General features: G+C 38.3%; 1 protein-coding gene across 1 annotated transcript in view; it reads left to right on the top strand.

Annotated features, from left to right (window-relative positions):
* The window catches only part of Tespa1 (thymocyte expressed, positive selection associated 1), a 36,053-nt gene extending 17,658 nt beyond the window's left edge, over positions 1 to 18,395 (top strand). Inside the window, exon 11 of the mRNA XM_036169657.1 lies at positions 18,282 to 18,395. Coding sequence (XP_036025550.1) covers positions 18,282 to 18,395 — 114 coding nt within the window. The remainder of the gene's footprint in view (positions 1 to 18,281) is intronic.
* Positions 18,396 to 25,564: the final 7,169 nt, after the last annotated feature.

A 25,564-nucleotide genomic window follows, 5' to 3' on the forward strand; every position in this document is an offset into this window, starting at 1 on the left:
GTATACTGAATAAACCTCACTCCTACCTCTTTAAGGGCATACGGATGGGTAGGATGTGCTAGTAATATTCAATTGGCCACTCTATTCAGCTGAAAAATCTTCATTGTCCAGAAATGCCCAGCCTTCTACAGTAACAGTGCTTAGAATCTACCCCTTCCCACCAATTTACCACACAAAACTCTAGGGACTAGAGAGAAGTGAAGGTGGGGATCTATTATCCAGCCTGTAACAAGTTATATAAGATGATTAAGGGCTGGGCATGAAACATTGAATCTGTATTTAGCAATAATATACAATTAAATTTTAGATTTTTTTGTTAAGTTGGTATGTGTATATGTGCATGCACATGTGCTAGATGTATATGTATGTGTGTATACAAGTGTGTGCATGTGTATGTGTATGGGTGCACATGTGTGTTTACATGTGTATGGAGACCAGAGGTAGACATCAGATGTCTGCTTCCTTAGTCTTTCTCCACCTCATTTTTTAAAGTTTTCCTATTACAGGTTTTTTTTTTTTTTTTTTTTTTTTTTTGTGTGTGTGTGTGTGTGTGTGTGTGTGTGTGTGTGTGTGTGAAAATCAGAGGATAGTTTGCAAGAATCAGTTCTTCCCTTCTACTTTATGTGTTCAGGGCATTAAACTCAGCTGTTAGGGGTCTGTTTGCCCACAAAGATCCAAAACTTATTTTTTGAGACAGGGTCTATTACTTAATACAGGACTTAGGAATTTGGCTAGACTGTCTGACTTAAAAACTTCCAGAATCCAACTGTATTTTCCTCTTCTCCAGCTCTGGGATGATAGATGTACACTGCCATATCTGACTTTACATGTGGGTACTCATGTCCTCATGCTTGCACAGCAACAGCAAGTGTTTTACTGATTGCACAATCTCATCAGCCCCTGTTAAATGTTTTTATCACAGGTTTACAAACACACACACATACACACACACAGACACACACACACACACACATAATCTATCTGTCTTTTATCATCTATCTATCTATCATCTATCATCTACCTATCTTATATGTATGCATTATAAATGCTTGAGAAGGACATTCACAGGTTGTAAAGTAGCAAAAGATGATTTAGTAAAAAAATTTTGCATATATTTCAAAGACACAGAGAAAGAACTTAGAAGCTTTCTAAAGAAAGAAGTTTCAGGAAAGCAGGTGAAAGGTGTCTTTCCAGTTGTGCATCATGGAATGTAAGATGGAATCTCAAAGTACTTTTGATTTGCATTTTCCTGATGGCTAAGGATGTTGAACATTTCTTTAAGTGTGATAAACTTTTCTTAGAGAAACATTCATTGGTAGTTGAGTACATTAATGATTAGATTCAGCTCATAGTGCAGAATTAAGGGTAGTTTCATGAATTTCTTCATTAGTGTTCAGTAATGTACAGAGGGAAATATAAATGCAGACTGTCAGAACTATAAAAAGCATACTGTTAAGTCTTTTAAACATTAAAGAATAGGTGGTTAACTCTTTTTGGGAGCTTTCCCTTTTTGTAAAAATAACTTTAAATCACATGACTCTTTATTGTAGTTGCTTCTGTTATTGCTGATAACTTTAAATATTATTTATGCCAGGGATAAGTCCACAGGAGAAATATAAATAGTCCTGCCAACCTTCAGTTATTAAACTTATCTCAAAATAGATACATATTACATTTTTTAAAATTACCATCACAGGCTTTCTTGACCATCAACAAGCATAATCTGACAACATGGCTTCACAGAAGAGCGAAACTACCATCTCATCCTCCAGTTAAGTTGCACCATCATCAGCAACCATCTCCTACTCTTTGCCTCTCCAAGCCTTTCACATCATAGGAATGCAGCAGCATTGGACACTGGGATGAAGACCAGACAGAGAGAATTGGACAATGCATCCTAATGATGGTGTAATTATATGCAGAGAGATAGACTTCCATGTAACTTCATTTCTGCACAAGCTACTTTCTCTCCTTGGTGGATGTTACTCACATGATTTGGTTATGGGCAAACTGAACAAAAACTTGATTCTTTCCAAAGCTTTGACACTGACAAAGACAGAAGACAAATGAATAGTCATCTTCTGGGGACAGAGTTTATTCTTTAATTCTGTTGAAAGGCCAAAGCTACAAGAAGAAGGAGAAATTCTAACTTCATGCTCAAAGACTTTGTGTGCTTTCCTGTGGACCTCTCTACTCATCCCTAAGTATTAGCTAAATTCCTGATGATCTTCCACAAAATCAGAGTTTTATTTTCTTCTTGATGTTTCACCTAAGGATATATCCTTGGAACATTTCCCTTAAACACACTTCCTCTCTATTTCCAAATTTCTGTGTCCTCCTAGAAAAAAAATAGATGACTTGTCCTCAGGGTCGCTTCTCTTGGCTTATGTGAAAGACAAACACACACCCACAAGAAAAACGGATAAAAGCATTTTTTTTCTGCTGGCAGAGAACAATACAAATAAAAATAACTTCCAAATTATAGCAGTTTTGTTGTTGATAGTTGTTGAGTTTTGCGTTTTTAAGACAGGGCTGAATTCAAGATTTGTTTCATCTTCCCACGTGCTGGGAATATAGACATTTGCCACTACACTATGTTTGTGATGTGTTTGGGGAGGTAATTAACAACTGTGCATGTCTTTGTAGAGAAAATATCTTCTCAGGAAGCATCATGTACAAGCACAGTGTTCTGCTAAGTGGTCTATAGGACCCTAGGCCCTTTCCTCCAAAAAACTTTGTTCAATAAGAAAACACATACATTCCCATCAATAAACCACTTCATTATCTAATAAAATGAAAAAAGAATGCAGAAAAAACAAAAAAGAAGTTTTTAGGTGTTTTGAAGGAAATCATAATGTTGAGGGTTAGAGAAAAGAAATTATACCAAATAATGACAGAAATAAACCAACCAAAGGGGGCAGACACAGAATAAGTGTAACTATCCAGTGACAGAGAAAGTTTTTTGTATGTCCCAAACTGAATCATAAATGGGGGAACAGAAAAAGGCAGTGAGAAAAGAATTAATCAATTAGCCTCTATGGGCTAAACCAATTTGAATAAAGATTCCATGTTTTCTTTAGTACCCAAATCCTTACTTTAAAAAAATCTTTACTCCCAGGTAATCACACCCTGGGCACTGTAGTATCTTAATTATCCAGCAAACCCAGATGCAACACTCATCTCCCACTGCGGACTATTATCTACCTCAAATTTTGTCCTGTTTTGTGTTACACATCTTGCTCAGCTATAATCACTTCAGGTCAGTGTTAGTAATATATGATTTTTCCTTCCCATAGATGCACTTGGCCCTAAATCAAGCAGCTGTATTTCCAACTGCTGTGTTGTATTGATGCTGGAAGTTTCAGAACACACCTGGTCTTCTTACAGATAACACCTAAAATGGCACAAACAAAACAAAACAACCCTTTCTTTGAGTCTTCAAATTTTTGGTTCAACAATAGGTGGCCCGAGATGGCACCAAATGGCTGAGAGGTTTTAAGTGTTGAATTGCTTGAGGAGAATGTTCTTGAGACATGTATATCACACACCTTGTTTACAAAGATCAGGGAAAATCTCAGAAGTGTTGAAAAGCGTAGAAGAGCCAGAGACAGTGGATACCTACAAAACAGTGTATTCCAGACACAGCAGGAGAGTTGCACAAAGCCATCTCTTGATTTGGCAAAGTGCTGAACATGAGTTCTTATTTATGGGATAAATATAAAAATTTCAGTCTTATCTATTATATTGTGTTGGATCAAATGAAATAATATTGAAGTGATTTTAAGTTAGACATGTACATTCTTGGCAGTGTTCATATAAAACAGAGAACCTTGATGCCCAGCATGTATGTGTTAGTAAAAATAATGCCAGAATCAAGTTACTCACTAGCTGTGGGACTAGAGGCAAGTTAGCATATTGCCCTTTGCCCCAGATTCTTTGTTAGTAAAAATAGAAATAATGTCAGAGTAAAACCTTTATTGGGAAAAGTTAAATGAGAAAGAAGTGATGTTCTGGAAAGGTGGTTCATCAGTCAAGAGCACTTACTGCTCTTGCAGAGGACCCAGGTTCTGTTTTCTGCACCCACATCAGGTAGCTTACCAACTACTTCTCATTACAAATTCATGGAATCTGAATTTCTGACCTCTGTGGTCACCTTCACAAACATGGCACACAAAAACTCACACAGGCACACACATACATTTAAATAAATGAGTAAATAAATCTTAGAAAAATGATTTTTAGGAGAAAGAAGTGATTAACTTTCAAGAGATAGATTTCAGGTTTTTGAGGAAGATGTTCTTGAGATATCTATATCACACACTTTCTTTCCAAGATCAAAGACCATCAGAAGAGTTGGAAAGAGCATAAGAGTCAGAGGTAGTAGTTGACTGAAAAAAATTGGTATCTTCCAGAGACAGTAGGTCAGGTGCACAAATGAACTCATAGTGCTTGTGACAACATTCATAAGACCTGCTCAAGTTCAAGCCAGACAAAATTCCAAAAGGAAAAGGAAAGGTGGACACTAAGTCTAATTCTTAGGTGAGGAGCTATTGGCATTAATAGCTGCTGGGAGATGGAGGGTCTGTTTTACTTCCCTTTGTACTCCCGAGAGGGGGACCATGAGCCAGTGGATGGCTACACATTCAAGCATATACTGGCATCACACATTGTACTGGAATGGTTTACTTAAGAACTGAAAAGTGGATATGAATTCAGGTGCATGGTGGATAGGATGTGGATCTGTGAGGAGCTTGGAAAGGGGTGGATATAGTCAAAACACATCGTACGAAATTCTCAAAGAAATTAAATAAATGAGAAAACATGGTATAGCAAAATCCTGAGTAGTTGTGACTTTAGTTTTCAAAAAGTTATTTAATATACTTATTTCCACAATAAATGTTCATACTCACCAACAGACTGAGAGTTTTTTTTCTCTACACCCTCACAACTGTTTCTTATTTCCTGCCTTATTATAGTTGTATTGACTCACTTGTAATAAAATCTCAGCACAATTTCCATTTACACTCATTTGTAGATAAGTGTGTGAAATGCTTATTCACATATTTACTTGCCATTTTTACTTCTTTTGAGAACTATCTTTATACTCACTGACTTACTCAAATGGACCTATTAAACTCTAATCTTGTCCTTTCTTTTTGGGTACATTATTTTTTGGACTATATGTCAGAAGTCTGTTATAAGCACATATAAATGCCAATAGGTATGATTGGGCTTTGAATTTTATTCCAATAAGAAAGAAAAATAGCATATATTTTACACCTTTAGTCTAGTATCTTAAAGATTATATGAAATTTTTCTCTAATGGCAAATTTCTATCTGATTAGGTAAGGAATCCTTCTCCTTCATAGGCATCAATGGTCTGTGCAGGTTTTCAGTTATGAGCAAGAAGCATGCATTGTGTCACAACTACTCATTTATATTATTGTTCTTCAACCATAGACAAATGATAAGTGGACGGATATGATTTTACTCTATTAAATTTTCTTAAAAGTTCAAATCATGGTCCAAAATTCTGGATGCCTCAGTTTCTGAACATTCATTAGCATTGACTGATTGACTTTCTCAAAGATTCCAATATCTTTTAATTTATTTTTATTTTGTTTACATTGGTGTTTGCCTGCATATATGTCTATGTGATGGTGTTGGATCTTGGAGTTACAGACAGTTGTGAGCTGCCATGTGGGTGCTAGGAATTGAACTTTGGTCCTCTGGAAGAGCAGCCAGTGCTCTTAACTACTGGGCCATCTCTCCAGCTCTCCAATATCTTTTAAAACTTATTTCTTTTACTTTTCAAGATTGTAATTGCATTATCTTCTCTTTCCCTTTCTTCCTTTCAATTCCTTCTATATACTCTTTCCATATTCTCCATCTTTGTTCAAATCCATGCCCTCTTTTTCATTAATTGCTATTATTACATGTATGTCTATATCCCTAAATACATAAACACAATCTGAACAGTCTGTATGATTTTACTTTTAATTATGTTTTCAAGGCTAACCATTTGATATGGGATAACCAGTTGGTATATTCATCCCTGGGGAAGACTATTTCTCCTGCTCTCAGCATTCCTCTGAAAAGTTCTTCCAAATCAAGGAGTGAATGTTCTAACAATAGAGGTATATTTTTCTGAGACTCTTGATGTCTCTTCTCCTGCCTATTGTGGATCTATTTTGAAAGATATAAGTCAACCCCTGAACCAAGTTGCCATCTGATTAGACATGTCACACTCAATTGTTCATGACGTTGTAGATGCAGATAGGTAGTTTAATGCTAGAGGTTTTGTTGGAGTGATTATTATATGAAAGGAAAGCATGTGAAAGCAAAATGAAGTATTATAAGTGGAGTTTCTCTGCCCTGCCAGCAACTCCCAAATACCCAGCAGGCACTTCCCAAATTACCACACAGAGGCTTATATTAATTATAAATAATCAGCCCATAGATCAGGCTTATTACTAACTATCTCTTACACTTAAACTAACCCATAATTCTTATCTGTGTTTAGCCACATGGCTTGGTAACTTTTCTCAATACAACATTTTTATCTTGCTTCTTCTGCATCTGGCTGCTGGCTGCTGGCTCTGCCTTCCTCTTCCCAGCATTCTTAGTTTGGTCACCATACCTATACTTCCTGCCTGTCCACTGGACAATCAGTGATTTATTAAACCAATTCAAGTGACAAATCTTTACAGTGCACCAGAAGATTATTCCACAGAATTCCCCCTTTTGTCTTATTAAAAAGGAAGGTTTTAACATTAACATAGACTGATTATATACAAAAAAAAAAAAAAAACAATTAACCAGTAGGAATTACAATTACAATACCCAGTCTATTTGTATTTGGCAAAATTAGAGAAAATACTCTGTTATCTATCTTATCTTGGTGAGTCTAAAGTTTTACATCTAATTTACCTTTTTATCATAACTAAGGAAAACCATAATTATAACTATCTAGTCTGATGCCATCAAAGACCCCACAAGAGTGAAATGTTACCTAATGACAGGTCTTCCTGGACAGTCACTCAAAGTTCCTCTGCAAGTTGAGGCATCCAACTCTGACCTATAGGCCTAGCATATATGATAGACTTTCCTGTGGATCAGAGATTTTTTTTTTTTTATTTTTCAAGACAGGATTTCTATGTGTAGCTTTGTGCCTTTCCTGAAACTCACTCCATAGCCTAGGATGGCCTCAAACACAGAGACCCACCTGCCTCTGCCTCCTGGGTTCTGGGATTAAAGACATGTACCACCACTGCCTGGCTAAACAGGGAATTTTGAAGGACTGTTCTACCTTGTCTTGGCAAAGTTCAGCAATCAACTTTCTCACATCCTGATGGTCCAGTTTGGACAATATATTGCCAGCAATTTAGGCAAGGGCTGTTTATTTGCCCACATGGCTAGCTTTTGCCATAAAAAGCAAACTCTATAAAGAGTTTCTTCAATGCATACAATGCATACCATCATCTCTGAAGTAAATTGGTGCTGCCAGGAGAAGATGTGTCTCATTGTCATAAAAAACCTAAGTTATTAAATACTTTAAAAGCCATATTCTGTAGATCTTTGAGGCATTTGAAATATCTGAAATATATCTCCATATACTTAGAAAACCTAACTAATACGACTGTAAGTTTGACTATTATAGATGACTATTAATCTGCATTTCTTAATTATACATTTTTAAATGAATTGCATAAACATAATACCCTAAACAAGAGTAGAAATTTATATATAGTATAACAAAATTAGCTTTAAAAATTTGTATCAATAAACTAAAATCCATACCAGTGTAAAATATGTAGATTAATAATTGTTTTTTATTAAAGTAGATTCAATAATCTACCCTTTCTATATTCCCCCTTTTCTTTTTACAATGAGATACATGAATCTAATCTCCTTTGTTTAGCTTTTTTTCTAACATTACCAATAACAATTTGTAACCAACCCCTTAAATAATGACAAATATTTATAATTTACTTTTGGGAATGTGGGCATAATTCTCTAGACTACTTCCTGTTGATTGGTGGTACTGGTAATCTTTGAGGGACCCTGAGAAAATTCAGGATTATGGTCAAGTCCTGACTGGAGAATTCTGTGAGGCTGGATAATCTCAGCCAGGAGCCTTGAAGCCATTATAGATGCAGAACTCAGAGGAAACTTCAACAGAGGTGCTCTAAAATGTTGGGTCATCTGGGCCATCTGTTCTCATTAGAGATTTTTCAAGGGATCTTCCTTGGTCAAACTTGATTTTTCTTAACCTAATGTTTCCACAGCCTCTCATTTCCTGTGGAAACAAAATATAACTCCTCCCCCAAAGTAACATATCTTTTACTTAAATTTTGAAGTTGAGATAATTTGAAAATTGGTTGATTTAATATGGCAGTTATCATAATCCAAGGTCTCTTAGCTGTGGTAATATATTGTGTCCCCCAATAAAGCTTGCCTAGGGATCAGAGGACAAAGCCAGCCACTAAATTAGACATAGAGGTCAGGCAATGGTGGCACATACCTTTAATCCTATCACTTGGGAGGCAGTGATCCATCTGGATCTCTGTGAGTTCAAGGCCACACTGGGAACACAGCCAGGCATGGTGGCACACACCTTTAATCCCAGAACTTGAGATCTTGTGTCTTTGCTTGGGAAGAATACATTCTTTTAACCCCAGGAAGTAATATGGCAGGACACAGAAAGGTATTCAAGGCATGAGGTAACCAGGAACTCACTCTCTTGAGACTGAGGATTTCATAGAGGTAAGAATTTGTGGCTGGCTTGCTCTGCTTCTCTGATCTTTCAGTGTTCACCCCAATATCTGGCTCTGAGTTTTCTACTAATAAGACCATTTAGCAATTCATGTTACACTTACCAGCAAAAAATTTTAAAGACAACACAATAATATACATATCCAGACTCTCTGTACTTTCCATCTTTTTGCAGCTTATTATAATTTTATTACTCTATTCCTTTTTAAAGGACTTTTTCTACTAAGCCTACATACATTTTCAAACATAATGTAACCCATTTATAGAATTTTGGCCTGAATCTGTCTTTACTGCATATCCCTATCTTTTGCTGACCACATGAGTCTTTAAACTGCTAAGCAGTGGCTTTAGTGGCTGGCTCCACCCATTCCTTAGTTCCTTGAGAGTCTAGTTTTATGGAAGAGGTACTTTTACTGCCAGCTCTGGGAACCACGTTTACCATTGCAACTCTGGGAAATTTTTGAGTCCATGTTGCCACTGAGTATTATGCTACCCACTGCTCATAAACTCTAAATGTTTGGCAGCAGTGCCTCTTAAAAGAGCCACTTGGTTTTTGCCACTAATTCTGTGTCAGGAAGCCATCTATTAAAGGAGCTGTGCCTCTGCTCACTGCCAGTAAACAAAGCCCACAGGAGAAAAAGTGGTTACCAAGAAGCTGTGTTTGACTCTGCTTCTCTGTGTTTAGAACCCTTTTTAAAGCTTTTTGGATCTTATGCAAAAATTCTGACCAAATGTTTGGGTGCCATGTGTAAATGGAATTTCTCTATCCAGCCAGCAACTCCCAAATACCCAGGAGCCATTTTCCAAGTTACCACACAGAAGCTTATATTAATTATAAATTTGTGGCCCATAGCTCAGGCTTATTACTAACTATCTCTTACACTTAAATTAACCCATAATTTTTATCTATGGTTAGCCATGTGTCTTGGTACCTTTTCTCAATACAACATTTTCATCTTGCTTCCTCTGTATCTGGCTGGCAACTCCTGGCTCTACCCTTTCTCTTCCCAGCATTCTTGGTTTGGTAACCCTATCAATAGCTTGACTACTGACCAATCAGCATTTTATTAAACCAATCTGAGTGGCAAATCTTTACAATATCAAGAGTATATAGGAAGCAGGATGAAAAGAGACAGCCCATGTAAAAATGTAGGTTTACTTCTTTTTGCTATTTAATATACTAATTTTACTTTTTAAAATTTTCACTTTTTAAATATGTGTAAGTCTCTCTCTCTCTCTCTCTCTCTCTCTCTCTCTCTGTGTGTGTGTGTGTGTGTGTGTGTGTGTGTGTATGTGTTGTGTGTGTGTGTGTGTGTGTGTGTGTGTGTGTGTGTCTCAGCCTGATAATGCAAGTTTTTTTGTAAATGGTTTCAGAACTTACCACTCTGCACTAGACAACCATGAAGGGGGCTCTTCTCTGGGAAAGCTAAATCTCCTTCTCCCAGTAGTCATTAGATTCCTGTAGTTCTTGGTTTAGGGGTGGACCCCACAGAAATTTCTCTTTTCATGTTATTCATGTTAACATGTTCATTGGTCTTGCCATTGCCTGGTCTTGTTTATGCATCCAATTCTAGGAGATACTCTTTTCCACTAGACTTCCTAGTATTCTGGCTCTTACCACATTTTTGCTTCCCTCTTCTTGCAATGTTCCTTGAGCCACAGATACAGGAACTGTCTAAGTGGACATAAAGTCCACTCAAAAAGTGGGAAATTATACTTGAAATTGGAAATCTAGCCAGTTTCCTGAAAACTAATTGAGTCATGAACCTTAGGAAAATACCACATTACTTCTTCGTTTAACCAGCATAATCCCTAACTACATTCTAAGTCTTATTCTTATACCAAGAAGTAATTACAGCTACCAGCCCCTTATCAAAGAGGCCTCTTTTTACAGCAAGAGGAGACCATAAGAGAAAGTTGGACTGGAGACAATGAGGGAATCTTGCGTGGAGCCCACTCTCAACACATTCACCATGCAATTTAGTTTCTTTTCTATTTTGAGACATGATTTCATATAATCCATGCTGGCTTTAACCTCTCTATGTAGCACAGGATGGTCTTGAACAGCAGATCCCCCTGCTTTTGCTTCCCCAGTGATGATATTACAGGAACAAGTCACCACATCTAGCTGCAATGCATGCCTGACAATACTTCATCATCCCAAATAAGACCTTTTGAGTCAAATAGTGAGATCTCATTTACACCACTAATGACTGAACAGAGTATGATCTCAACTCCATATGAGAATCAGATCCACATAGGGTCATTGTTGAAAGTAGTCAGCTAACTGCACCTGCTGAGAGGTAGAGGCAAGTTCTATTTCTAAAGAAAATCACTCAGTGCTTTCTTGTCATGTATTGACTTTTGCTCCTTATGTATTGACTGCATTGTAGCCTCAGTATAATATCTGTGGGGGACCATCCCTCACCTCCTCATGTCCCCAGAGTATACTTGAGTAGAAGCAGCAGGAAATATTAGTTAGAAGGATAGAGGGGAGAGAAAAAGATAGAAATTTATATAAATGGTTATAGTTATATAAATAAAAATATATAACATGTATATTTGTTTATATTTGTCATATATTTGGTTCACTTTTGTTTTTTAATTTTTATTATTTTATTATTATTAAGAAATTTTCTATTCATTTTACATACCAACCACAGATCCCCCTCTTCCCTCCTCCTTCCCCCTAGCCTTCCCCCCCAATCCACCCCCTATTCCCACCTCCTCCAAGACAAGGTCTCCCATGGGGGGTCAGCAGAGCCTGGTACATTCAGATAGGGAAGACCCAAGACCCTCCCCGCTGCACCAAGGTTGTGAAAGGTGTCCCACCATAGGTACTGGGCTCCAAAAAACTGGCTCATGCATCAGGGATGAATCCCAATCCCTCTGCCTGGGGGTTCCCTAACCAGTTCAAGCTAAACAACTGTTTCACCTATGCAGAGGGTCTAGTCCAGAATCATGGAGGCTCCACAGCTGTTGGTCCACAGTTCATGAGTTTCCACTAGTTTGCCTGGTGGCCTCTGTATATTTCCCATCATGATCTCCATGTCCCTTGCTCACAGAATCCCTCCTCCCTCTCATTGATTAGACTCCTGGAGCTCAGCCTGGCACCCGGCCATGGATCTGCATCTGCTTCCATCAGTTACTGGATGAAAGCTCTATGATGACAATTAGGGTATTCACTAATCTGATTACTGGAGTAGGCCAGTTCAGGCACCCTCTTGACTATTGCTAATAGTCTAAGGTGGGGTCATCCTTGTGGATTCCTGATAACTTCCCTAGCACCCTGTTTCTCCCTGTTCCCATGATGTCTTCATTTATCATGGTATCTCTTTCCTTGCTCTCCCACTCTGTCCCTGTTCCGGCTCAAACCTTCCATTCCCTTATGTTCTCATCCCCATCCCTTGCCCTTTATTACCCACCTCCACTCCTTGTTTGCTCATGTAGATCTCATCTATTTCTCCTCTGCTGGGTGATCTATGTGTCCTTCTTGGGGTCCTCCTTGTTAGCTAGCTTCTCTGGAGCTGTGGGTTGTAGTCTGGTAATCCTTTGCATTATGTCTAGTATCCATTTATGAGTGAGTATAAACCATGTTTGTCCTTCTGAGTCTGGGTTACCTCACTCAGGATGATATTTTCTAGTTCCATCCATTTACCTGCAAATTTCATGATATCATTGTTTTTCACTGCTGAGTAGTACTCCATTGTGCATATGTACCACATTTTCTTTATCCATTCTTTGGTTGAGGGGCATCTAGGTTGTTTCCAGGTTCTAGCTATTATAAATAATGCTGCTATGAACATAGCTGAGCATGTGTTCTTGTGGTATGGTTGAGCATTCCTTGGGTATATGCCCAAGAGTGGTATAGCTGGGTCTTGAGGTAGATTGATTCCCAATTATCTGAGAAACCACCATACTGATTTCACAAGTGGCTGTACAAATTTTTACTCCCAATAACAGTGGAGGAGTATTCTTCTTGCTCCACATCCTCTCCAACATAAGCTGTCTTCAGTGTTTTTTATCTTAGCCATTCTGACAGGTATAGGATGGTATCTCAGAGTCATTTTGATTTGCATTTCCCTGGTGACTAAGGATGATGAGCAGTTCCTTAAATGTCTTCCAGCCATTTGAGATTCTTCTGTTGAGAATTCTGTTTAGCTCTGTAGCATTTTTTAATTGGATTGTCCAGTATTTTGATGTCTAGTTTATTGAATTATTTATATATTTTGAAGATCAGTCCTCTGTCAGCTGTGGGGTTGGTGAAGACCTTTTCCCATTCTGTAGGCTGTTGTTTTATCTTATTGACTGTGCCCTTTGTCCTACATAAGCTTCTCAGTTTCAGGAGGTCCCATTTATTAATTGTTGCTCTCAGTGTCTGTGCTACTGGTGTTATATTTACTTGTCTTATATTTGGTTCACTTTTCAAATAGAACTCAAGTCCCAGTGTTGGAATTCCTGGCCACTCCCCCAGCTACATGACCACACATGCACTGCTCCATAGCCTGGTAAGATATTTAGTCATTCCAGGGCTTTACATTCTATGTGACTATGCACTGCGTGATCACATAATTTGCATTCAGCGTGCTCACACAATCTATTTGCATGCATGACATAGCTACATAAGCACATGTGTGTGGGAATCAATAAAAAAGCGGGCCACAGACTCCTCCCACTTCTCCCCCCCTCTCTCTGTACAACCATTTCCATAGGCCTAAGCATTCCCCTCTTAATAAACTCTTATAGTGGGTTTTGTCATACCTTGTGGCTTTTCTCACATGGTAAACAGTGCCACTTAATGAATAACATTGTGCCTCATAATAACTAACACCCAGAAACTGAGATCAACCAGTATGTTGCCTAGGCATGTTGAGTTCATTGAATGGAAAGAAATTGAGATGGCCCCTACACTAAAAATCCTTGTTTTCCTCTGTCTCCCTTTCCTTAATTGCCACAGTCAATACAAAAAGAGAATTCTTCCTTAAAGTCCACCAGAGAAATCAGAGCCTCTGTCTCCCAAAGCCTGCCATAAAATCTAGAAATAGTACACTTACTATATCTTTAATATTTATCTGTGCAACAACTAATATGGAAATTGTCTGAGCTATCATCTCAGATAGATTAACAAAGTCTCTTCTTCCAGAAGCAAGCCATACTCAAGAGAAAAATGCTACAGAGCATACCAGGAATAATCAGAGCATGCAATGGTAGCTGTTTCCTTAGAGTCTAAGGCATGCCCTTCAGTGTTCAAACCTAATTCCACACATTGTCCAGCTGTTTCAAACTTTAGCACAAAAGTGGATGATTATTTCCAGGTTCTTTTTCTCTTGATTTATACTGGTTTTGCTGTTATATAAATTTTTATTAAATAAGTCTATTTTGTTTTTCTACTGTCAACCTACCTTTGGCTATGGAAGTGTCATTGGTGACCCTTGTGAAAAAAAGGAGAGGTTACATTTTTTTTTTTTTACCCTTTATGTTTTTATCTTAAATTTTGGAGTATCTATGCTCATCTCTGAGTTTGATATGATGTATGACCTATTTCTTCAGGCTTCATTTTTTGCTTTTTATTATACCTATAAATTATTAGTTTTTGAAAGTTAAACATGATGCATCTGTAATGAAGACAAGTATCAGGGATTTAACAGTGAAATTTTAGGCTACTTTGTCTAAGACTTCTACTGTTAATATTTTCTATAGTTTAGCTGGTAAATGGTACAGTTTCATGTTTTTTCCTTTTTTTATTTTATGGGTTTCCCAAAGCACTTCCAGAATGACCCCTGTTTGCTGAAGATTTCTGTTGTAGCCACTATTTGGAGCTCTGTTAAAGTCCTGGAGAGGAGAAATTTGTATATGCCCAAGATAAATATTGGTTTCCTTATTGGGCATAAGTTCCCTATGGTATTTAAGTGCTTCTTGGCTCATTTTTCCACTAAGCACTGCTAGAAGGAGGAGGCAGAAGCTAACTAAGAATACTTTTTCTAGGTCAGATAGAGTTCCTGGAGGGAACATCCTTTGGTGACAAGCCCTTGTTACTGAGAATACCTTGTGACATTCTCAAGTTGCTTCTTTCTTGATTATTGCTGAAGCACAAAGGTTTTTATCTCCCCTGTCATCTGTAATAACCTTGTGAAGTTCTAGTAAAATGTATGCAGTTTAAAGACTTTATATAAAAGCAGCAGCAATATGTCAAGATAACAGACACTCAGCCTCCAGCAACTGGTCACTCCTGCTTTTATTTATTTATTTATTTATTTGTTTGTTTGTTTGTTTGTTTGTTTTGGTTTTTTTTTAGACAGGGTTTCCCTGTGTAGTTTTGCGCCTTTCCTGGAACTTACTTGGTAGCCCAGGCTGGCCTTGAACTCACAGAGATCCACCTGCCTCTGCCTCCAGAGTGCTGGGATTAAAGGATTTTTCCTGTGAACTCAGTTATCTGGTGAAAGTGAAAAAGGAGGATGGACACAGCTTAATTTTTTGTTTGTTTGTTTGTTTGTTTTTTTAATAGGAAGTCAATATCAATGCACTCCATTTTTAAAATATTTAAAGTAGAAATCAGATTACCTAAGAGTATTACACGGGATGTAATTTTCCTTGGTATAGAATTTAAACAATAGGATAAAACCTTGGATGATCACCTTTCTTTGAAATTTCATTTTGTTCAGTTTAAGTTTACCCACAAAATCTTTACTCAATTAGGTGCATGAGATCTCACATTTATGCATTTTCCACAAAGTTTAACTTATATACATTCATAATACTTAATAAATTATGTATTAAATAAATCATTGAATTATTTTTCATGCTTTTTTCTTTTCATTATTACTTACTACAATTTTGATTAATTCCCTCTGACAATATGTCTGTAGAAGACCTTAATATATACTTGTTTATACTCACTGATTGTAATTTATTAAGCAAATAGTCTTATGCACTGTGGTATAATTAACATGAATTTATACATTTCTGTATTTTTAAGTAAAACAACTCTGTTTTTAAGCATTATTATTCATAAAGCTGAGGATAATATTTGTCATTTTTAGTGTACTAAAAATGAAGACTGCTTTTATATCACTTACCTTCACATATTCTACTAAAGGCAAATAATTCATTGTGCTTCAGACATATTGTTTTCATAACTAGCTTCCTACATTTGTTAGATTTTGGAGAATGCTAATCAATTTTACACAATGTGCTTAGGAATTTGACCTATTATATAGGAGATTTGACAAATAGGTACATTAAGTTGAATAAGTCAAACATGGCAGTGTATTTGTAATTCTGGAATGAGTTAGATTATTTTAAAGAGCTGATACCCTTGCTAGTGAGTTGTTCTCTGAAAACTGACTGGAGGGTCCCATTTCCCAGGACAACTTTCTCACAGCTCACTGAATGTACAGAGGTTACATAGGTGCAGGCTTGGAACTTTCACTCTAGTCTCCTTGGCACAAGAGCACACTCTACAGGCTACAGAAAGAGAAACCTGGACACCAGAACAGCTACAATAAAAACCATACTTACACACTTTCCTGACTGCAAGACGTGCTAGAGCATGGTAACACGGAACACGTGGAAGTGCCTAAACAATGTTTTTACTTGATGCCCACAGCATGACAGGGGAACCATACCTTATAGGACCTGGATGGCATGGGTCTGCACAAGGTGCTCTGCATATATATACTCCTGCTGCCCTAGGAGGCCAAAGGAATGCATCAGATCTCTTAGATTTGGAAATACAGGTAGTTCTTATCCATCTGATGTGGGGGCTAGGAACCAAACTTGGGTACTCCTTAGTACTAATGAGCGACCACTCCAGCTCCCAAACATCTCATTATAACGTAGATGAAGATGATCCACTACTCCATGTGTCTCCTGTCACTTGAAGGTGGTGAATGTTCCCACTAGACGGCTGTCAAAGAATTCAATGGATTTCTATCTCTTTGTGAATGAACTATCTGTATTGCTTATTATTTTCATTGTTAACACAGTTCACTTAATGTAAGTAAAGATAATAAAAGGTTTTGTTGAGATCAGTCAGAATCCAGTCAGATTACATTAGGAAAATTTCCATAATTTGAGATATATTTTCTCTTTTTGGATTTTTTTTTTTTTTTTGAGACAGTGTCCCTACATAATCATTGCTGTCCTGGAACTCACCACACTGGCCTCAAACTCGAAGTGATTGGCCTGCTAGTCTCCCAAGTGTTTGGATTACAGGCATGTAGCTCTACGCCCAGCTGAGATATGCTTTTAAAATGGCCCTTCTTTGATTCAGAGAACAAAAGGATACAATAAGATTTAAAAAGAAATCATCAGTGTTATGATAAATAATACTTCTTGAAATTCTATAATTTAAACTGACAAATCATTTCATATGTTCTCAATAATTGGGCTATTTTCTTTGCTTTATTAATTTCATTCATTTAAAAGTGTCTGAACTGTGTTTGTGTGTATACACCTGTGCCATGTTTATTTGGCAGTGAGAGGACTACTTATAGGTGTCTATTATCTACTTCCCCTATGTGAGTTCTAGAAACAAAACACAGGGTGTCAAGTTTGGAATGCAAGCACCCTCAATGGCACTTATTTGGGACTAAAAATTATTTATGTATGTGCTGATGAGGAAGTGTGTACATGTGACAGCCCAAGTGTAGAAATAAGAAGAAAAATTTTAGGATTAATATGAATCTCCCAGGGACTGAATTCATGTCATGAGGCTTAGCAGTAACAAATTTTAATGACTGAGACAATTCTCTGACATTCATTTGTGGTTCAGAGCAAGTGTTATGAACAAATGTCTAGTCCTCAACAAATGTTTAGTCCTTATGATAAACTAACATATCATCCCCTACAAAGGAGACAGGGATATATTATTATCAGTTGCAAATAGGATTTATTATTTAAATATTCCCATTTTCCTCTATCCTTGAAAGAAAATATATTTATAATCTAAAGAGAAGACAATATTTTATTGAGGTAATGTTTCAGCTTATCTTATTTCAGCATCAATGAGATAGTTCAGTGAGAAATGTCTCTGGTGTGCAAGGCTGGTAGACTCATCTCAATCATTATATTAAGATCCCAAAAAAAGAAACTCAAAAAAGTTGCCTTCTAGTCTCTACAAATGTGTCATGGCCTAAAAAGCCCATAATCACATTACACATAAACACAACAGACATGTTTTTTTTTTTTTTTTTAATAAATCTCACTGTCATTACATTATCTCACATAACTGGTTAATTCCCTTAGAAGGCCGCACTTCAAGATGAAGATCCAAATGAATAACTAATGGGAACATGAAGATGCATGGAACTTCAAATGATATATACATATCCATAACACATCAAGCTATTGTGAAACGGATTATCTCTTTCTTTCTATAACTGCCTATACCCATTTTCTTTTCTTTCTTAAGCCTATGCATTGCAAAACACACTGGAACCTGTTTAAAAGTTTTTTCTGATTACACCTCTTTTACTGCATGTTTTTTACACTTTCTTTGTCTGCAGGAGCAAAAACTACTGAGCAGAGTGGCTTTGGACCTTGACCACCAGCTTCGGTGGCTAGCTCCACTCATTTCTCAGGTTGTGAACACCAAGCCTAAAGATTACAGTCCTGTCTGAGGTTCATGACTCAATACTGCATTAAACCTTCCTGGCTATAGAATGTCAGTACCCTGCACCATGACTGGTGTTTTTACTTAGGTTTTTGTTCCTACTTAATGTGCTAGCTGCTCAAGGGCTCATTGTCCCATAAAAACCCTTAAAGGAGCCATATCCCCCCCTTTTTTTTTGTTTTTATTGAGACAGAGTTTCTCTGTGTAGCCCTGTCTATCTTATAGACCAGGGTGGCTTCAATCTCACAGAGATCTGGCAGCCTCTGCCTCCTGAGTGCTAGGATTTATGCCTGGCTGCCATCTCTCCCTCTTTTTCAAAGCTGTCTCAGGCCCTATGAAAATATGGCCCATGTAGGTATACCAAAATTTTGTTGGTTATTTTACTCTTTACTCTTTAAGGGGCCCCCTACCTAGCTACCAAATAAATCACACATGGAAGCTTATTCTTCTTATAAATGTCTGGTCTTATTTTGGCTTATTTCTATCTAACTTTTCTTAAGTTATCCTGTGTACCTTTTGCTTCTGGGCTTTCTCTTAGTTCTGTATATCTTACTTTTACTCATACTTTATGGCTATGTGACTGGCCCCTAGCGTCCTCATCTTCTTGTTCTCATTCCTTCTCCTTCTTCTTCTCACTCCTCCATTCTCTTGTTTTCTCTTCCCATTTATTCCTTCTGCCTGACAGCCCCACCTATCCTTTCAGTCTGCTCAGCTGACCATCATTCAGCTCTTTATTAGACCAATAAGTTATTTTAGACAGGCATAGTATCACAGCTTCACAGAGTTGAACAAATGCAACATAAAATAATGAAACATGGCTTTGAATCACTAAAACAAGTGTTCCATTACATAAACAAATGTAACACATCTTAAAATAGTATTCCACAACACAACATTGTCAATGCTGGGCTCTCAATGAGACTACTCTTGGATATCCTGTTGCCTTGTGTCATGGAGATCCTGCAGCTTTCGGTCTGCCAGACCAGCCCATTCCCATGCTCCTGCAGATCACAAATGTAGTAGATGTTGGGTGGGCCAACACATATCCCTGGTTCTGGGCCTGGGTAGTTGCAGGTTTGGTCAGCCTGCAATCTCTCCCTTGTCCTCACCATCAAGGTTCTCTACACCATTGTTCTTGCAGTGAGGAGAAGGGGCAGAGCCATCTCTTCTGCTTTCATGTCCTCAGGGTTGGCTCTCCCATACCTTCACCAGCAGGGCCAGCTCAACTGTCTTGAGTGGTGTATGCAGGGGCTATTCTCCTGAGTGCTACAGGACATGAAGGGCAGGGAAAGCTCTCCCACTCTTATGACCTCAGGGCCAGATCTCCCACCTCCCACAGGTGGCAAGGGGTTGGAGAGGGCATCTGTCCCCTACCCACACCACCTTGTGTTCTCAGGGTGGTTCATATGCACCCTGGTCAGTAGCATCAGCTCTACTGTCCTGTCTAGGACAGGTGCAGGGTCCAATTAATTTCCTTAGTGCTGCAGTTGGTAAGGGGAAGGATCTGCTCCTTGCCCACCACAGGTGATGGGGCAAAGGAGGAAGACATCTTTCCCTTGCACTGACCATCACATGGCAGATGAGTGGGGTGTAGCCAGTTATCCCACTCTCACACCCTCAGGGTCTGTTCTCCTGTGCCTACACCAATGGGGTCAGCTCTACTGTGCTGCTCAGGTGAACGACTCCTGCTTTCCTGAGTGCTGGAGCTGGTAAGTGGGAATCACCTCCCTCTTCTGTTGCAGGTTTCAAGGGGGGAGCGGTAAGTGTTGGCAACTTTCCCCTGTCCACATGACAGACAAGTAGAGGGGATAACTCTCATGCTCACAACTTTGGGGTTGGCTCACTCACACCTCTGCCAACAGGGGTGGCTCTACTGTGCTGCCTGGGAGTGCTGCAGCTGGAGGACAGGAGCAGCTCTCCTGCTTTCATGACCTCAGGGCCAGCTCTCCTACACACCTCAGCCACAGAGAGGCAGGACCAGATCTCCCAAGCTCATGTTCTTAGGAGGCTCTCCCTTGCCCTCTTCAACAGGGTCAGCTCTAGTGTGATGCCCAGAGGAGGTGCAGGAACCAGTTTCCTGAGTAAAGGAAGGGTAAGTTTCTTCACCAACTGGAGGCAGTAAGGGTAAGGGCATCTTTCTATCATCCCCACTACTGTGAAGACAAGAGAGGAGGTACCAGCTATGCCACTCAATTCATTCAGGACTGGCTCACTCGTGCACCTGTTTACAGGGTCAAATCTACTCTGGTGACCAGGCAGGATTCAGAGCCCATTCTCCTGAGTGCTACAACTGCTGAGGGGTTGGGTCAGGTCCCCCAATGCTGCCAGTGGCAAGGGGTGAGAGGAGGCATCTTTCCCTCACCACATGGCAGGCATGACCTCCTGTCCTGTTCTCACACCCTGAGCCAGCTTGCCTTTGCCCCTCCTAACTGGGTTAGTTCTATTGTGCTACTCAGGTGAGGTATAGAACCCTCTCCTGAGTGCTTCAGCTGGTGAAGTTCAGGACCTAGAACTGCAGCTCAGCTCTATCTTCTCAGCCTTCAGAGGTATCAGGAGCTGCAGACATCAAAACAGACTGTGGCTTCATCAGGGCCATAAACACAGACATGGGCCAGGAGCAACCCAGTCCCAGACATCACAAAGGCCCTGGCTGGCAATTAAGGCAGCCCACTCACCTCTTTTAGATGTCTCTGTCCAAGGACATGAACCATTCTGGCTCTCTCCCATAGGATACCATACATTTGCTCACCATAATAGTGCCTGTGTGCCTGGTGTTGCATATGGGTCTCCTTGTACCAGTCAGTCCATCATAGCACTGGATATGACCCTGCTTCCAAAAATTATAATGGTGCCTGACTGCCCTAGTAGCAGGGGTCCACCAGGCCTAGAAATGGTAAGCATCTCATGGGTCCACATATATAAATTTTTATACTTAGATTTGTTATTTCAAGTAATTGAAGAGAAGTGTGAAATCTAAAGTGGTTACTTTATAGTTTAAATTCATAGGGCTTTTATTCATAGGAGTTTGCAGGTACAAACAAAATAAAGAGGGATATCATAATGCTTGGGCAGATTGTTGACATTGTCAAATTGTTTTCTCCAGAATAAAGACTCTTGTGTTACTGAATGTAAGTGTTGGCTGAAGATTACCAAATCCTTAATAGATTCTCTTCAGTATGAGTTTGTTCAGTTTCTCAACTTTTACTCTTGTATAAAGACTACCATGAATTGCAAATCATTACCACACTGACTACATTTATATGGTTTCTCAGCAGTATGATTTTTTCTCATGATTTCAAAGACTAATGACACATACAAAGGCTTTATCACATTGATTACATTGGTAGGGTTTCTCTCCAATATGTTCTTTTATGTATTTGAAGATTACAGTGATGTGCAAAGGCTTTACCACATTGATCACATTCATAGGGTTTCTTGCCAGTATGTGTTCTTTCATGTATTTGGAGATGACTGTGATGTGTAAAGTTATTGCTGCATGGGTATCAGCCTTCAGTAGCACAGGGCTCAAAGGGAAATCCACAGAGTTGGCACATACTATGACTTCTTTATCTGAGGGAGTTAGGGAAAAAGACACATTCTCTCTTTATGGTTTCCTTCAGACCTTTTCTTTATTCTTTTGCATTCTCTATTCTTTCTTTTCCTGGTGATTTCCTTCTCTCTTTCCAGATGTATTCCATCTAACTCTCTCTTTATTCTTGATGTTTCCCTTCTAGTTCCTTCTAAGTCTCATTCTTGATGTTTTCCTTCTAACTCATTTTCATTCTCTCATTCTTGTTTTCCTTCTAACTCATTTTAACTCTCTGTTTCTTGATGTTTTCCTTCTAGTCCATTTTAACTCTATTTTTTTTTTTTTCTTATTCCTTATATACCCCAACAAAATCATCCACACAATATAAAAATTACACTGTGGTTACATTCTGTTTTTCAAGTGAATGCTTACAATGAATGTCAAACAAGCAGTATAAAACAGCATGTTTTCTATATCTCTTACATGATTAAAAATTTACATATTAAACATAAAACAGATGAAAAACAAATGATCAAAAGAACCCACATACATTCATAGCCAAGCAACTTGGTATAAGATTAACTGTGTAGGCAAGCAAGGTATTTTTCTCAGTCAGGTTTTTTACTGGCAGGCTGCAGCTTTGCAGTTACAAAGAAATGGCCAATTACTTTATTACTTATCTTCAAAGATAATCGTATAAGGAATCTTAAAAGAATCACAAACCTTTTATATATGAAAAAGAATCAGTCAGCTCTATTTTGAATCTTTGTCATGCATACCCACTCATCAATAGTTTCTTATATCAGGTAATTAAGAGAAAAAATGGGTACAAAGAATTAATTATCACCTTTGATCACCCACAAACCTAGCAAGAAAAGTATGTCAGCTAGTAACAATTGGGCTGCTTTGTATTTTTGACCCTAAACTAATGAATCTATAAGTTAGCTATGTGTTCTTGTGAACTTTTGATTGTTTTCTAAAGTTTGTCATCTCAAAGTTATTATCAAAACATTGGAGCTAACCTGAAGTTATTTTAAGGCATTGTTTCAGCTAATGATGCACCCAGAAACCTGTGACTGCATTGTTCAGCATTAAAAGAATTAGATTCAGCCTGGCTCCTGGGGGCTCAATTGTTTTCCTTAGTCATTAACCTAAACTGTTATCTATATAGCTCCCTAGGCGAAACTCATAAGCCCTAGCTGTGTTACATTTCCTTGTATCTAATTTTTTTGTTTTTTGGTTTTTGGGTTTTTTTTTGCTTGTTTGTTTTTTTGAGACAGGGTTTCTCTGTGTAGCTTTGCACCTTTCCTGGATCTTGCTCTGTAGACCAGGCTGGCCTCAAACTCACAAAGATCCGCCTGCCTCTGCCTCCTGAATGCTGGGATTAAAGGCGTGTGCCACCACTGCCCGGCTTCCTTGTATCTATTTTTATTCATCAAAACTCTGAATAAACTAATATTATTATTATCAATTAGACAGTAGAGCTTAGGAAAGGAATCATCTTCATAATAATCCACAGGTAAAAATGCCCAGTAGAGATCCCCTGTGGCACCAGAGATGACCGGAACCATAGACACCACCTGTGTTGTGAGTCCCTGAGCTGCTGCCTGGACAGCCCAGCTCACTAGAGCCTAGGCCCTAGGGGCACATGCTGTGCCCCCCACCACCAATTCCAGCCCTAAAGACCAGGGAGCAGCATCCTCCCCCACCCCCTCAGCAACCACCCCATGGCACCAATGACCACTGGAAACATAGGCCCCATGTTCACCAACTGGAAGAGCAACCACTGGACCCACAGGTCCCACCTGCACCGATTGGAGGAAGAGGGACTCCCAGAGACACAGGCTCCACCTGTATGGATTGGAGGAAGAAATGGGTAGACAGCAGTATAAGAATTTATTCAACAGAATAAAGAGCAATATGGCACCAACAGAAAGTAGTGGTTCTACAAATGAAAGACCTGAACATACCAACTCAGATGAAGCAGAAGAAAACAACCTTAAAAATAACTTCATGAAGATGATAGAGGATCTTAAAGAGTAAATGAAAATTTCCCTTAAAGAAATGGAGGAAAATACAAACAAAAAATTGGACAAAATCAATAAATCCCTTAAAGAAAGCCAATATAAAACAATCAAACAGGTGAAGGAAATAGTTCAAAACCTGAATATTGAAATACAGGCTGTAAAGAAAACACAAACTGAGGGAATTCTGGAAAAAAAGAATCTGAGTAAATGAAGAGGAACTACAGATGCAAGTATAACCAACAGAATATAAGAAACAAAAGAGAGAATCTCAGACATTGAGGATACAATAGAGGAAATATATTCATCAGTCAAAGAAAATGTTAAATCCAGCAAATTTTTAACACAGAACATCCATGAAATCTGTGACACCATGAAAAGACCAAACCTAAGAATAACAGGGATAGAAGGAGAATTCCAGCTCAAAGGCACAGAAAATATATTCAACAAAATCATAGAAGAAAACTTTCCTAACCTAAAGAAAGACATGCCTATGAAGGCACAAGAAGCTTACAGGACATCAAATAGACTGAACCAAAAAAAAAAAAATCCCCTTGCCACATAATAAAATACTAAACATACAGAATAAAGAAACAATAGTAAGAGCTGCAAAGGAAAACGGCCAAGTAACGTAAAAAGACAGATCAATCAGAACTACAGCTGACTTCTCAATGGAAACTCTGGAAGCCAGAAGGTCCTGCAGGCACTAAGAGACCATGGATGCCATCTCAAACTATTATGCCCAGCAAAGCTTTCACTCACCATAGATGGAGAAAACAAGATATTCTATGACATAACCAGATTTAAACAATATCTATCCAAAAATCTAGTCCAACAGAAACCACTAGAAGGAAAACTCCAACTCAAGGAAGTTAGCTGCACCTACAAAAACACAGGCAAAAGATAACTTCACACCAGCAAATCTCAAAGAAGGGAAGCGTACACAAACACTACCAAATACACCACCACCACCAAAACCAAATATAACAAGAATTAACAATCAGTGGTCATTAATATCTCTTAATATCAATGGACTCAATTTGCCTATAAAAAGACATAGGCTGACAGCATGGGTACAAAAACAGGATCCATCCTTCTGCTGCATACAAGAAACAGACCTCAAACTCAAAGACAGACATTACCTCAGAGTAAAGGGTTAGGAAAAGATTTTTCAACCAAATAAACCTAAAAAATGTGGTATAGCTATCCTATTATCTAATAAAATAGACTTCAAACTAAAATTAATAAAAAGAGATGGAGAAGGACATTTTGTATTCATCACAGGAAAAATCCATCAAGATGAAATCTCAATTCCAAATACAAGGGCACCTACATTTGTAAAAGAAACATTACTAAAGCTAAAATCACACATCAAACATCACACATTAAAAGTCTTCAACACTTCACTCTCATCAATGGACAAGTCTGCTAGACCAAAACTTAACAGAGAAACAAGGGAACTAACAGATGGTATGACTCAATTGGACCTAAGAGACATCTATAGAACATTTCACCCAAACACAAAAGAATATATCTTCTTCTCAGCACCTCATGGAACCTTCTCTAAAACTGACCACACATTCAGTCACAAAGCAAATCTTAACAGATAAAAAAAAAAAGTGG

Source organism: Onychomys torridus, chromosome 20, assembly GCF_903995425.1.
Source record: "Onychomys torridus chromosome 20, mOncTor1.1, whole genome shotgun sequence".
Taxonomy (NCBI): Eukaryota; Metazoa; Chordata; class Mammalia; order Rodentia; family Cricetidae; genus Onychomys; species Onychomys torridus.